This window comes from Schistocerca gregaria, chromosome 8 (genome assembly GCF_023897955.1).
Source record: "Schistocerca gregaria isolate iqSchGreg1 chromosome 8, iqSchGreg1.2, whole genome shotgun sequence".
NCBI classification, from domain to species: domain Eukaryota; kingdom Metazoa; phylum Arthropoda; class Insecta; order Orthoptera; family Acrididae; genus Schistocerca; species Schistocerca gregaria.
Window position 1 is genome coordinate 262,268,342 of NC_064927.1, and position 14,689 is coordinate 262,283,030.

The following is a 14,689-nucleotide window of genomic DNA, read 5'->3' on the forward strand; positions in this document are numbered from 1 at the left end:
TAATATACCTAGCCCCCCATGAACCGTGGACCTTGCCGTTGGTGGGGAGGCTTGCGTGCTTTAGCGATACAGATAGCAGTGCCTTAAGCGCAACAACAACGGAGGGTTATCTGCTGAGAGGCCAGACAAATGTGTGGTTCCTGAAGAGGGGCAGTAGTCTTTTCAGTAGTTGCAGGGGCAACAGTCTGGATGAATGACTTTTCTGGCCTCGTAACACTAACCAAAACAGCCTTGCTGTGCTGGTACTGCGAACGGCTGAAAGCTAGGGGAAACTACAGCCGTAATTTTTCCCGAGGGCATGCAGCTTTACTGTATGGTTAAATGATGATGGCGTCCTCTAGGGTAAAATATTCCGGAGGTAAAATAGTCCCCCATTCCGATCTCCGGGCGGGGACTACTCGGGAGGATGTCGTTATCAGGAGAAAGAAAACTGGCGTTCTACGGATCGGAGCGTGGAATGTCAGATCCCTTAATCGGGAAAGTAGGTTAGAAAATTTTTTAAAGCGAAATGGATAGGATAAAGTTAGATATAGTGGGAATTAGTGAAGTTCGGTGGCAGGAGGGACAAGACTTCTGGTCAGGTGAATACGGGGTTATAAACACAAAATCAAATAGGGGTAATGCAGGAGTAGGTTTAATAGTGAATAAAAAAATAGGAGTGCGGGTAAGCTACTACAAACAGCATAGTGAACGCATTATTGTGGCAAAGATAGATACGAAGCCCATTCCTACCCCAGTAGTACAAGTTTATATGCCAACTAGCTCCGCAGATGACGAAGAAATTGATGAAATGTATGAGATAAAAGAAATTATTCAGATAGTGAAGGGAGACGAAAATTTAATAGTCATGGGTCACTGGAATTCGAGTGTAGGAAAAGGGAGAGAAGGAAACATAGTAGGTGAATATGGATTGGGGCTAAGAAATGAAAGAGGAAGCCGCCTGGTGGAATTTTGCATAGAGCACAACTTAATCATAGCTAACACTTGGTTTAAGAATCATGAAAGACGGTTGTATACATGGAAGAAGCCTGGAGACACTAAAAGGTATCAGATAGATTATATAATGGTAAGACAGAGATTTAGGAACCAGGTTTTAAATTGTAAGACATTTCCAGGGGCAGATGTGGACTCTGACCACAATCTATTGGTTATGACCTGTAGATTAAAACTGAAGAAACTGCAAAAAGTTGGAAATTTAAGGAGATGGGACCTGGATAAACTGAAAGAACCAGAGGTTGTACAGAGTTTCAGGGAGAGCATAAGGGAAAAATTGACAGGAATGGGGGAAAGAAATACAGTAGAAGAAGAATAGATAGCTTTGAGCGATGAAGTAGTGAAGGCAGCAGAGGAGCAAGTAGGTAAAAAGACGAGGGCTAGTAGAAATCCTTGCGTAACAGAAGAAATATTGAATTTAATTGATGAAAGGAGAAAATATAAAAATGCAGTAAATGAAGCAGGCAAAAAGGAATACAAACGTCTCAAAAATGAGATCGACAGGAAATGCAAAATGGGTAAGCAGGGATGGCCACACGACAACTGTAAGTATTTAGAAGCACGTATGACTAGGGGTAAGATAGATACTGCCTACAGGAAAATTAAAGAGACTTTTGGAAAAAAGATAACCACTTGCATGAACATCAAGAGCGCAGATGAGAACCCAGTTCTAAGCAAAGAAGGGAAAGCAGAAAGGTGGAAGGAGTATATAGAGGGTCTATACAAGGGCGATGTTCTTGAGGACAATATTAAAGAAAATGTAGAGAATGTAGATGAGGATGAAATAGGAGATATGATACTTCGTGAAGAGTTTGAAAGAGAACTGAAAGACCTAAGTCGAAACAAGGCCCCGGGGGTAGACAACATTCAATGACAACTACTGACATCCTTGGGAGAGCCAGGCTTAAAAAAACACTACTATCTGGAGAGCAAGATGTATGATACAGGCGAAATACCCTCAGACTTCAAGAAGAATATAGTAATTCCAATCCCAAAGAAAGCGGGTGTTGTCAGATGTGAAAATTACCGAACTATCAGTCACGGCTGCAAAATACTAACTCGAATTCTTTACAGACGAATAGAAGAACTGGTAGAAGCCGACCTCGGGGAAGATCAGTTTGGATTCCGTAGAAATACTAGCACACGTGAGGCAATACTGACCCTACGACTTACCTTAGAAGCTAGATTAAGGAAAGGCAAACCTACGTTTCTAGCATTTGTAGATTTAGAGAAAGCTTTTGACAATGTTGACTGGAATACTCTCTTTCAAATTCTGAAGGTGGCGGGGGTAAAATACAGGGAACGAAAGGCTATTTACAATTTGTACAGAAACCAGATGGCAGTTATAAGAGTCGAGGGGCATGAAAGGGAAGCAGTGGTTGGGAAGGGAGTGAGACATGGTTGTAGCGTCTCCCTGATGTTATTCGAACTGTATATTGAGCAAGCAGAAGAGGTAAGAAAAGGAAAATTCGAAGTAGGTATTAAAATCCATGGAGAAGAAATAAAAAATTTGAGGTTCGCCGATGCCATTGTAATTCTGTCAGAGATAGCGAAGGACCTCGAAGAGCACCTGAACAAAATGGACAGTGTCTTGAAAGGAGGATATAAGATGAACATCAACAAAAGCAAAACGCGGATAATGGAATGTAGTCGAATAAAATCGGGCGATGCTGAGGGAATTGAATTAGGAAATGAGACGCTTAAAGTAGTAAATGAGTTTTGCTATTTGGGGAGCAAAATGACTGATGATGGTCGAAGTAGAGAGGATATAAAATGGAGATTGGCAGTGGCAAGAAAAGCGTTCTGAAGAAGAGAAATTTGTTAACATCGAGTATAGATTTAAGTGTCAGGAAGTCGTTTCTGACAGTGTATAAAGTGTATGGAAGTGAAACATGGACGATAAATAATTTATACAAGAAGAGAATAGAAGCTTTCGAAATGTGGTACTAGAGAAGAATGCTGAAGATTAGACGGGTAGATCACATAATGAATGAGGAGGTATTAAATAGAACTGGAGAGAAGAGAAATTTGTGGCACAACTTGACTAGAAGAAGGGATCGGTTGGTAGGGCATATTCTGAGGCATCAAGGGATCACCAGTTTAGTATTGGAAGGCAACGCGGAAGGTGAAAATCGTAGAGGGAGACCAAGAGATGAATACGCTAAACAGATTCAGAAGGATGTAGGTTGCAGTAGGAACTGGGAGATGAAGAACCTTGCAGAGGATACAGTAGCCTGGAGAGCTGTATCAAATCTGTCTATTGACTGAAGACCACAACAGCAACAATATACATAGACAATCGTCCGTGTTTGTTATTCACATTTGATGTTTGTTCTGTGCGCCGGTGAAGTTTCGAACCGTTGTGGCAAGTTGTGGAGTAGTAGTACAGCGTCAAAACACTATCTGCGTACGAATCACGTTAGAAGCAGCGTGCTGTTATTGAATTCTTGTGTGCACAAAAAGAAAACGTGGTTAATATTCGTAATCACAGACTCAGGAAATACAGAAACAGAGCTCCATTATCAGCCACGCTCGGGACGTCCTGTCACAACCGCTGCTCCAGACATGCGGAGTCTCGTGCTCATGGAAGTCAAGAACAATTTCCGATGTGTTCGATTGGACAAGAATCCGGCAGAAATTTTGCTCCAACACGATAAAGCACGGCCGCACACAAGTCTGAGAACCCGGGAACACATAGCCAAATTTGGTTGAACGTCATTGCCTCATACACCCTACAGTCCAGACCTGGCACCGTCGGAATTCCATCTCTTTCGGCCGCTTACAGATTCTCTACGGAAAACACACTTTGAAGAGGATGAGAGTGTCAGTCATGCATTGAAAAGATTGCTACTCCTACAGGACAAGAGCTGTTAGCAGCAGGGAATACATGCTCTTTCACAACGTTCGAGTACTGCCGTAGAACGTGATGGAGACTTTGTAGAAAAACAGGACACAGACAAGACTGTTGATGTACATTGTCTTCTAATTCTGACTCTTAACAATAAATATGTTGTGCGGAAAAAATGTGGGGCATTACTTATTGAACGATCGTAGTAGTTCGTGAGTCATATATGAGAGGCAGTCAAATAAAACCGCATACACGCTACAATGAGGCCATGGAATGTTTCCATTCAAAAGTAATCATCGTACAATTAAAGACATTTATCGCACCAGGAGACGGGACAATCAATTCCTGTTTCCTAGAACGCTGTCAGCCGCTGACGGATCCACAACCTCACCAACTCTCGCACTTCCTCCTCTGACTGAAACCGACGTGCACACTTCTCTTTCTTTCAGGTTGCCAAACATGTTAAAATCAGACGCTGAAAGATCTGGGTTATGCCGAGGACGATGCAGTGTTTCCCAACCAAATCGGTGGAAATTAGCCTTCGGCCGGTTGGCAGTGTGGAGGAGGGAGTTATCGTGAAGCAAGATGATGCCGTCCGGCAGCCTGAGGGCAAACGGCAAAGCCAACAGCGGATAAGTCACACATCTCAGGCACCAAATAAATGCAAAGCTGTTCGCACAAGTTCTAGTAAGGCCATCACAGCGTCCTTCTTCGACTGCAGAGGCTGTCGAGGTTCTCAACCTAATCAAGCAGCGCTATGAATACACTTTGCAGAAGCCAGACGATAGAAAATGCAGACTGCGCATGACGTCATTTTACTGAAACTAACATCTAAGTCACGTGATTGGGAGCGCGAAGTCGAGTATATTATTACTCATTAATAGTGCACAATAGATGACATTTTTGTTACAGGTCAAATGTTACGCTTTTTACTAGAGGCCAAGTAATGACCTTCACATATGTTCAGATAAGTCATGTTTTGTGTCCTGCATATTAGGTAAACTGATGGAAATTTCAGGCGTGAAAGTGAACTGCTTCCAAATACAGGGTTGGAGAAATAAAAGTGGCCCTGGCAAGTGGATATTATTCGACGTGAATGTATGCATATAATCACACCCAAACAGGATGGAGTAACTACCCATACAGCTGGCCGAACCTTGGAGCACATTTACATAGTCTTCACCCGTGATGGGGTTGTTACCGGATTCAGTCTGGTCGCGTCCCAAGCTGGACACCCAGGTCGCCTGATCTGTCAGAGTCTGATTACTTTGTCTGGGGAGCTCTCCAAGTCTGGAGTATCACAACAATCTTCATAGTCTTCAAGAAATGCAGCAGAGTATTTCGGAAGAGACTGCAGCAATTCCAGCAGTCCAGCTTCGATCTGCCTTCGGCAACTTGCTGACCAGGGCCCAAAAGTGCCAAGAGATGAATGATGGTCACTTTCAACATCTACTATAGTCGGGTTAGTACTTTTTTTCCTTTCTTCAGCTGTGTTTCTTTGTACAAAGGAACTCTGTCCTCCTGTCCACTTTTATTTGCCCCACTCTTCTTCTTCTTCTTTTTCTTCTTTCGCTACTACCTGTAACCCGAATTGTGCGCAGGTTCGGCAGGGTTAAGTACGGAATCGGCACGGTTAATGTTAAGGGGTGGCCAGATGCTCTTCCTTCCCCCATACCCCCCAGGACGGAAGTAGTGTACAACAGCTGTCTGCGTCTAGTGGAAATCGTGAAATAGTGTGAATGTCTGTCAAATGTCTGCGAGCCGTGGAACTGAGGCGGGACGTGGGGACCACCCCGGTATTCACCTAGAACGATGTGGAAAACCGCCTAAAATCCACATCCAGGCTGGCCGTCGTCGTTAATCCGCCGGGCCGATTCGATCCGGGCCAGTGCGCCTACCCGAGTCCAGGAAGCAGCGCGTTAGCCCGCTCGGCAACCCTGGCGGGTCATTTGCCCCCCTCTGTAACTGCAGGAATATTTCCATGAGTTGAAAGTTAGTATGTATGTTGATCCTTAGATGCAAAACTCGACGAATGACAACGTCTTAAAATGTCAGAACGTTAATATCTAATGTGCTACAGGAGTTCTATACAATATTTTCTAATGCACTATGTCCATTGCTTTGGTATCTTTATTGGGTTAACCAAAATTCATAAAATATAAACTCTTATTATGTGAAAAAAACAAACATTACGAACATAAACCGATTTCATTTCTTATAAAAGCGTAATAAAACATTTCACACATGTTGTTGAGTTAGAAAATTAATGGTGAATGCCAGACCGATAGTTCGTCTTCTGCTCCTATTGGAGCGGTGAATTAAGACTTACAGTGCAACAAAACCAGGCATTCATCAAGTAGCTATAATTCTGTCGTTTGTGAAAAAAAAACTGTCAGTACTCCTCAAATGACCAGTTGTAGTAATGATATTTATCGCATTAATATCAGGAATTTCGGAAAAATTAGGTCAACTGTACTAGCACATGACGAATAATAGCAATACGAAAACTCATTTTGCCGGCCGGGGTGGCCGAGCGGTTCTAGGCGCTACAGTCTGGAACCGCGCGACCGCTACGGTCGCAGGTTCGAATCCTGCCTCGGGCATGGATGTGTGTGCTGTCCTTAGGTTAGTTAGGTTTAAGTAGTTCTAAGTTCTAGGGTACTGATGACCTTATAACTTAAGTCCCATAGTACTCATAACCATTTTTTTTTTTTGAAAACTCATTTTATTGTTAAAATCTATGCTCGATTTCAGGTAAGAATGAGAAAAACTGCCAGATCCACTTTACGTTGTGCGTAATGACAGAGATTCAACTTCTGCCCCTAGTCACGGGAGTTAGATGTTCGTTACAAACGTCAACACGACAGAGATTGGTGTGTGGGCGGTCTATGTTATCTATGGTGTATGGTAGAAACTGTGGCGCATTATAAAGTTGAAACGCACAGAATCGTCCCACCCCCCACCCCCCCCCACCCCCCCCACAGTCGATTAGACGGAGGTTACGCTTCAGCAATTTGGATGGGAAACACTGCAGAATCCTCTGTACAACCCGGAATGTCGGCGTGTGATTTTCACATACTTGGTGACCTGAAGAAAGACACGCGTGGATGTCGGTTTCGGTCAGAAGAGTGAGCGCGGCTGTGGATCTACCAGCGGTCGACCACGATCTACGAAACAGAAATTGATCCTCTCTTCTCCGAGGGCGAGATATGTGCTGACGCACATGGTCATTATTTCTTAATGAAACCATTCCTTGGTTCCATTGTGGCAGGTGTTCGATTTTCATTTGACTCAATCCCTTACAGCCCTACATGCCGCTATTCGACGGATTGTTCCATGAGAGTCAGACTGTAACGGTAATATAGCTTACCTTAACCGGCAGTCGTTGCTAACGTTATACCTCTGCGAGGAATTTTTGAGAAGTTGTGGGCGTGAGATAACCTAATGGAAACTGAACAATCAAATTCGGATTCGTTCCCGAAACGCTCCAATATAACTAACAGTAAAAAATTGGTTCAGGGAACAGACTTCTCCCAGCACAAAAGCAATTTGTCACATTACATATTAAAATCTGTTCGAGCCTAATTAAGTATTCTTGTGTTAAGCAAAATTATAAAGCAAAAGGCAGTGCTAAGGCTAACGCAACCTTCCTTGGCACACACAATAAAATCTTTTTTTATATCTGGCCACACTACAATACAGCAATTTAACCATGCAGATGAATGTACTGCTTACTTGGAAGTTAGACAAACAAATTCCCAATGAGATAGGAAACAGTAAAGTATGCATCTCAACAATACGTACCTTCAATGAAGACGATTCCGCAGTTTACAGAACGAACACACATGAAAGTAGCAGCAATTCTAAACAGGAAAGAGCGTGAAAGATTATGATTTAAATCATTGGGTCTGTCAATGATCGTACTCCACAACATCATTGCTTAGTACAGGAATTCTATGCCTGTGCATCAACCAACGTGCATTATAATAGCTAACACGATAAATATTTCTTTGTTAAACCCGGGTTGAAGCAGTTAAATAATATGCACATCTAACTACACTGGCTCTGAATGAGCCTTTTCATTGCTTCATTAACTAACTAGCTTAGTACATGAGGGCCCTAAAACCTTCATGGTTTGAAGGATCATGCTCATTATATAAACTACACCAGTATGAATGAAAATGGTAAGTAATTTTATCATTAATTATTAACTAAGTAAAGCACAACAAATTATAACTCCTTAAATAACAAATGTGCTTTGATAAGCAATCTTTTAGCCTACTCAAAATATCTTTTGTAGTGCAAATGCCAACACAACATTAACTTTAATTTCAAACACTTTCTCATGAAATGAGCAGTAATGAAGTCTGTAATTCTGATCAAAGTGGATAAATGCAACAGTTAATAATCTTTTTCATTTCAAATTAAATTTAGGATTTCCAGGCAGCTTTTAAAGTAAGGCAATTTGTTAAAGAAAATAACTGCAGCTTGATACAAAATTGCATTGGAAATGGAGTATTTCTCAAACTATGAAACTGATCTTTAAAGACTGTAACTCCACACATTAGAACGCACTGCCAAATTAGTATTTCCATAATAAATTGGTTCACTCGGAATTAAATTCACTAGGGTAGGATTCACGTGCAGGTTTGTGATAATCAATGGTGCGAGATAGAGTTTTTAGCAACACCACAAATGTTATTAAAATCAACCAAATTTCATAAAGACGTGGCCCATTTACAGAGTGCCAAATACGAGGGTTGGAACTTAACTAGTGGCAACTATTTATTCACAGGCGATACAAAAGAGTTACATGTTTGTACCTGTTTCTGTCCTTCAAAGTAGTCACCAGCGTTGAGTAGAACCCGTTGCCAGCGATGTGAAAGACGTAGTATACCGTTAGCAGAGCCTGTTCTGTTGATTGTGCGAATGGGGCGGTCTACCGCCTGTCGAAATTCTGTAACAGTTCTGACGCGAATGCCACGAAGTGGAACTTCATCTTCGGAATCAAATCAAAGTCACGAGGACTCACGTCCGGGGAGTATGGTGGATAGTACAGTACTTTCCAGTCCCAACCACCGAACAGAGCAGCCACAGCTTGCGCTGTATGCGACCGCGCATTGTCGTGCAAAATGATGGGTGGGTTGCGCAGAAAGTGTCGCCGCTTCTTTCGCAAAGCTGGTCACAGGTGATGCTCCAAAATCGAACAGTAATACTGTGCATTGACGGTCTGCGGTAGAGGAACTGAATGCGTTAGGATAACACCATCACAGTCGTACACGAGAATCACCATAACTTTCACTATACTGGGGCTCTGACATTCTTTCAACTTTCACGGCGACCCATAATGACTCCATTCGTTGGACTGGCGTTTCAGTTTGGGCTCGTACGATGTGGCCCATGTCTCATCCACTGTTGCTCCTTCGCGCTCATAGCGTTCCAAGTGCATCTGAGCAGCGTCGCAACGCATCCATTTCTGCGTTTCCGTCATGTCATTCGGAACCCGTCGTGACGCAATTTTTCGCATGCCCAGGCGTTCCTTCACGTTGCGAAGCACAGTCGTATGCGCTAATCCGGTTTCGTGGGCGAGCTCGCGAATTGTATGGCGTCGATCACTGTCCACTAACGCGACAACAGCATGCACTTCTTCTTCGGAGACGCTAGTATGACCTGGCCGATACATGTCTGCCACAGTTTGCCGACCTTCGTTGAAGGCTTTTACCCAACGTGCCACTGTTCTGTACGGTAATATCGATTAACCGCACACGTCCTGACGGCCTTGATGACACTTTCGTGTTGTACGACCTCTGGCACATTCAATCTTGATCTAACCCCGTTGTTCCTGTTTCGAAAACATAGCGACAACGTTGCGTTAGACCGCTCGCTCCCAAGTTTTTCTCTCGACTGTGCGTACGCCGGTGACGTGGGACGGGCGAGTCCATTTGCCCGCAGGTAAGGTAGGTATGTAAACAAAGAGTGCTATCAGCGACAATAGTAGATTCCATTGCATACGTTCCACCCTATGTAAAAACAATTTAGCGGAAGGCTGATTGTTACGGCAAGAAAGGAATAATGAATTGATTGTTGGTGTTAATAACGATCATGCTCCTTTAACTCCTCTGCATCACTGCAGATGACGTGTTGCTGAGCACATTTGTTCTGTGCATGCAGTACACGTGAGGCGCCTAGTTGTTTCCAGTGCCCTTTGTGGAATACGAAGGTTCTGTTATAGTTCACTAACCTGCTGTCTTCAAGTTGATGTCCCCAGCGCAGAAAACAGCGCGCAGGTCGTAGGTTCTGTATCTTGAGGCTGAAACTGACTTTTAGCGAAGTTCTTTTCTGAAATAATGTTTCACTTCTTTGGGATGCCACTCGCGTATTTTGATATAGCCACACGTGAAGACTACATGATCTTAATACTAGACCTTCTGATACAGCAAAGTACATGATCAAACACAATGTTTACGAAAATGTACCTTTACACTATTTGTGGCACGTGTCTGTGCCGCATGAATACCGGAGTGAATCTTTTAATAAATGGCTCAAATCGCTCTGAGCACTATGAGACTTAACATCTGAGGTCATCAGTCCCCTAGAAGTTAGAACTACTTAAACCTAAATAACCTAAGGACATCACACACATACATGCCCAAGGCAGGATTCGAACCTGCGACCGTAGCGGTAGCGCGGTTCCAGACTGAAGCGCCTAGAACCGCTCGGTCACACCGGCCGGCAATCTTTTAATACTGAATACTGGAAATTACATCGTGCCACAGACAACATGACTGTACATCTCGACTGCATAATCCAGAGTGACGGACAGGAACTCAAATAAAAATTGGAAACACATCCTACGACAGATAACATGTCTGTTCTTCTCGACTGCCTAATCCAGAGTGACGAACAGACCGAAACACTTTGCGCGCCATACCAGAAAAGGTGTGACCCGAACGCTTCCGAAGAGCTTCGTCTGCAATTTCGTCAGTCTTTTGTTTTTGATTTAAATTGTTTTTAATAATTCTAAAATGACTGATTGATCGCTGTTGAGAGATATTTATATTAAAAAGTGAAGTCATTCCAATGAGTAGTTTAACTAATAATAATAATCATAGTTTAACGTTTTGGCGTCCTTGCTCCGAACACAGCAGCCAATCACAGAGCAGTAGCATTATGCAGGCGGTCTTTCTCATGGGAATGGTACGGAATCTAGCATCTGTCACAGGTACCTCACACCACATTTCGTCATCTGTATACTTCTTGCATCTCCAAGGCTCTGGGAACAGCTTCTTGGAGCCTAATATGATGGCTGACTAAGCCAGAAATATTACATTGTACTGGTAGCGTAACTTGCAGTGGCTGTTACCCTGGCGGCCTTGCAGTCATGACAGTACTGTTGGCCTCGCCCTGTTACTGATATTCTTGGCGTCGAAATAATATTTTTATAGCGACTAAAACCATGCCATAATAGTAGTATCATCAAATACAGCATCTGAGGCCCACACATACTGATCGTACGCTCTTCTGGCCTCAAAACGCCATGAATATGGGCCACAATGATCCGACACTGCAAGCTAGATGTTAACCATAGCGCTGCTCAGCCCACACTTCTTACTCGTCACAAAGGACGAGTCGCCTCTTGCGCACCAACCACACCTTTTCCACTCCGCCAGGCTGTGGGGCTTTCCCATGTATTTTACATTCAACCCTACGTTCCCTAACTATGGCCATGACAATCATTCCATTGCTGTTGTTGTTGTCGTCTTCATTCCTGCGACTGGTTTGATGCAGCTCTCCATGCTACTCTATCCTGTGCAAGCTTCATCTCCCAGTACCTACTGCAGCCTACATCCTTCTGAATCTGCCTAGTGTATTCATCTCTTGGTCTCCCTCTACGCTTTTTACCCTCCACGCTGCCCTCCAGTACTAAATTGGTGATTCCTTGATGCCTCAGAACATGCCCTACCAACCGATCCCTTCTTCTAGTCAAGTTGTGGCACAAACTCCTCGTCTCCCCAATTCTATTCAATACCTCCTCATTAGTTATGTGAAGTACCCATCTAATCTTCAGCATTCCTCTGTAGCACCACATTTCGAAAGCTTCTATTGTCTTGTTGTCTAAACTATTTATCGTATATGTTTCACTTCCATACATGGCTACACTCCATACAAATACTTTCAGAAACCACTTCCTGACACTTAAATCAATACTCGATGTTAAGAAATTTCTCTTCTTCAGAAATGCTTTCCTTGCCATTGCCAGTCTACATTTTATATCCTCTCTACTTCGACCATCATCAGTTATTTTGCTCCCCAAGTAGCAAAACTCTTTCACTACTTTAAGTGACTCATTTCCTACTCTAATTCCCTCAGCATCACCCGACTTAATTCGACTACATTCCATTATCCTCGTTTTGATTTTGTTGATGTTCATCTTATATCCTCCTTTCAAGACACTGTCTATTCCGTTCAACTGCTCATCCAAGTCCTTTGCTGTCTCTGACAGAATTACAATGTCAGCAGCGGACCTCCAAGTTTTTATTTCTTCTCCATGGATTTTAATGCCTACTCCGAATTTTTCTTTTGTTTCCTTTACTGCTTGCTCAATATAGAGATTGAATAGCATCGGGGAGAGACTACAACCCTGTCTCACTCCCTTCCCAACCAGGGCTTCTATTTCGTGCCCCTCGACTCTCATAATTGCCATCTGCTTTCTGTACAAACTGTAAATAGCCTTTCGCTCCCTGTATTTTACCCGTGCCACCTTCAGAATTTGAAGGAGATTATTCCAATCAACATTGTCAAAAGCTTTCTGTACGCTGCAAATGCTAAAAACGTAGGTTTACCTTTCCTTAATCTTTTTTCTAAGGAAAGTCGTAGGGTCAGTATTGCCTCACGTGTTCCATCATTTCTACGGAATCCAAACTGATATTCCCCGAGGCCGGCTTCTACCAGTTTTTCCATTCGTCTGTAAAGAATTCGAGTTAGTATTTTGTATTAGTTAGTATTCCATTAGTTATTTAAATTCACAAGCATGATTTAAAGAACAAAGTTCAAAAGTTCACATAACTGAAACATGTATACATAGTCAATTACAGACACAACACACTATACAAACAACAGTACCAATATAAGTATAAATATCGATACAGATACAAAATAAGTCGAAAATTGTGATGCAAGACGAGTTTGAGCTCGCAGTTGAGTCCAGACGGAGCGCCGGCGCGTGTTGCAGACATGAGCAACGGCGTGACGGACGGCATGACGATCCGCGGCATCTACAGCAGCCAGCGCGACTTCTCGGGCTTCAACCGGCGCTCGGCGGCGCTGTCGACGGTCCGCGAGGCCGACTCTGGCGGCGCCGTCACCTCCGCCGGCGGCATCGGGCCCAACGGGCTCAGCAAGCGCCAGGAGATGCTGGTGCGCTCCGCCATCAAGTACTGGGTGGAGCGCCACAAGCACGTCGTCAGGTAAGGCCGCAGCACGCACAGCTGCCGGAGCCTCGACCACATCAGCTGCGTCACCAACGCGTCCTCAGTCATTAAGGCACAATGGCGTACGAGGTGGTTCGCTCTCTGGTGGAGATACGGGTAAACTGCGGTTTTATACAGGGAATCCCATTCGAAAGAGGCCCCACAAACATCCTCTGAAACTGCACTGTGCAGTTTCTGGCATTTGGTTTGGCAACACTGCAGTCTGCAACATCGTTCGACGCAACAGTCTGTTTCAGCGCGATGCTGTGCCTGGAGCCGTGTTCAGTGTTTAGCGACAACGTATCGCTATTCTGTCGGAGAACGCTTGTTTCTTGTGAAACAATATTGGAATAGTGGTTCCATTAAACTACTTTTGCCATGTCGCTTATTTTCAGTAATCACCGTGCTTGTGCACTGCCAGCGGAAATAATTTTTACTGTCTCATCCAGCAACATTTTCAAGATAATTTGTGAAATAGTATTAGACGCAATGCTCTTAATTAAAAGAAGCGTTTCACAACACATAATTAGTAAAGCTGGATGTAACTAGTAACTGAATTCATCATAATCTATTTGGTTACATGTACAAAGCGGAAAAGAAGTAGTTGTAAATATGCTTATAAACAAGTTTGTTTGTGTGGCCATTCTCCGCAGCGGTCATATAAATACTAGTTTTGTAAATAAAATTGCCTTTTCCTGCTACTAGTTACTTTATTTACCCCACACGCGTTTCGTCTTCTCCCGCTCTAAGGCCTCATCAGCGGGATCTATAACAATCCACTTTTGTTAGTTTCAGATTATTAAATAGTTCACTTCACGATTTTTTTGTAAAAAAGTAATTACGATTTTCTGATCTGCGTTTTCTCACATTTGGTCTGGAGGTCATACTACTATCACTTTTATCACTGCCATATAATCACATCTTTGTGTTCTCGTCTTCCCCACACTGTTCACCATGTTTCTCACTCTTTTTTGTGGTGGACTATTGTTCTTGTATCGAGTGACAAAAGAACAATAGTCCACCACAAAAAAGAGTGAGAAACATGGTGTACAGTGTGGGCAAGGCGTGAACACAAAGATGTGATTATATGGCAGTGATAAAAGTGATAGTAGTGTGACCTCCAGAACAGATGTGGAAAAACGCAGATCAGCAAATCGTAAGTAATTACTTTTTTACAAAAAAAATCGCGAAGTGAACTGTTTAATAAACTAAAACTAACAAAACTGTATCGTTATAGATACCACTGATGATGCCTTAGAGCAGGAGAAGTAACTAGCAGCAGGAAAGGGAGTTTTATTTACAAAACAACTATGCTTATAAACTATTGTCGTATTGATTTTATACTTCATCATCTAGAAAACGTTATTGTGATTTGAAC

At 43.1% G+C, this 14,689-nt stretch overlaps 1 protein-coding gene across 1 annotated transcript in view; it reads left to right on the plus strand.

Annotated features, from left to right (window-relative positions):
* LOC126284655 (odorant receptor coreceptor) overlaps window positions 1–14,689 on the plus strand; it is a 289,713-nt gene that overhangs the window by 122,911 nt on the left and 152,113 nt on the right. The window contains exon 5 of the mRNA XM_049983760.1: window positions 13,074–13,308. Coding sequence (XP_049839717.1) covers window positions 13,074–13,308 — 235 coding nt within the window. The remainder of the gene's footprint in view (window positions 1–13,073; window positions 13,309–14,689) is intronic.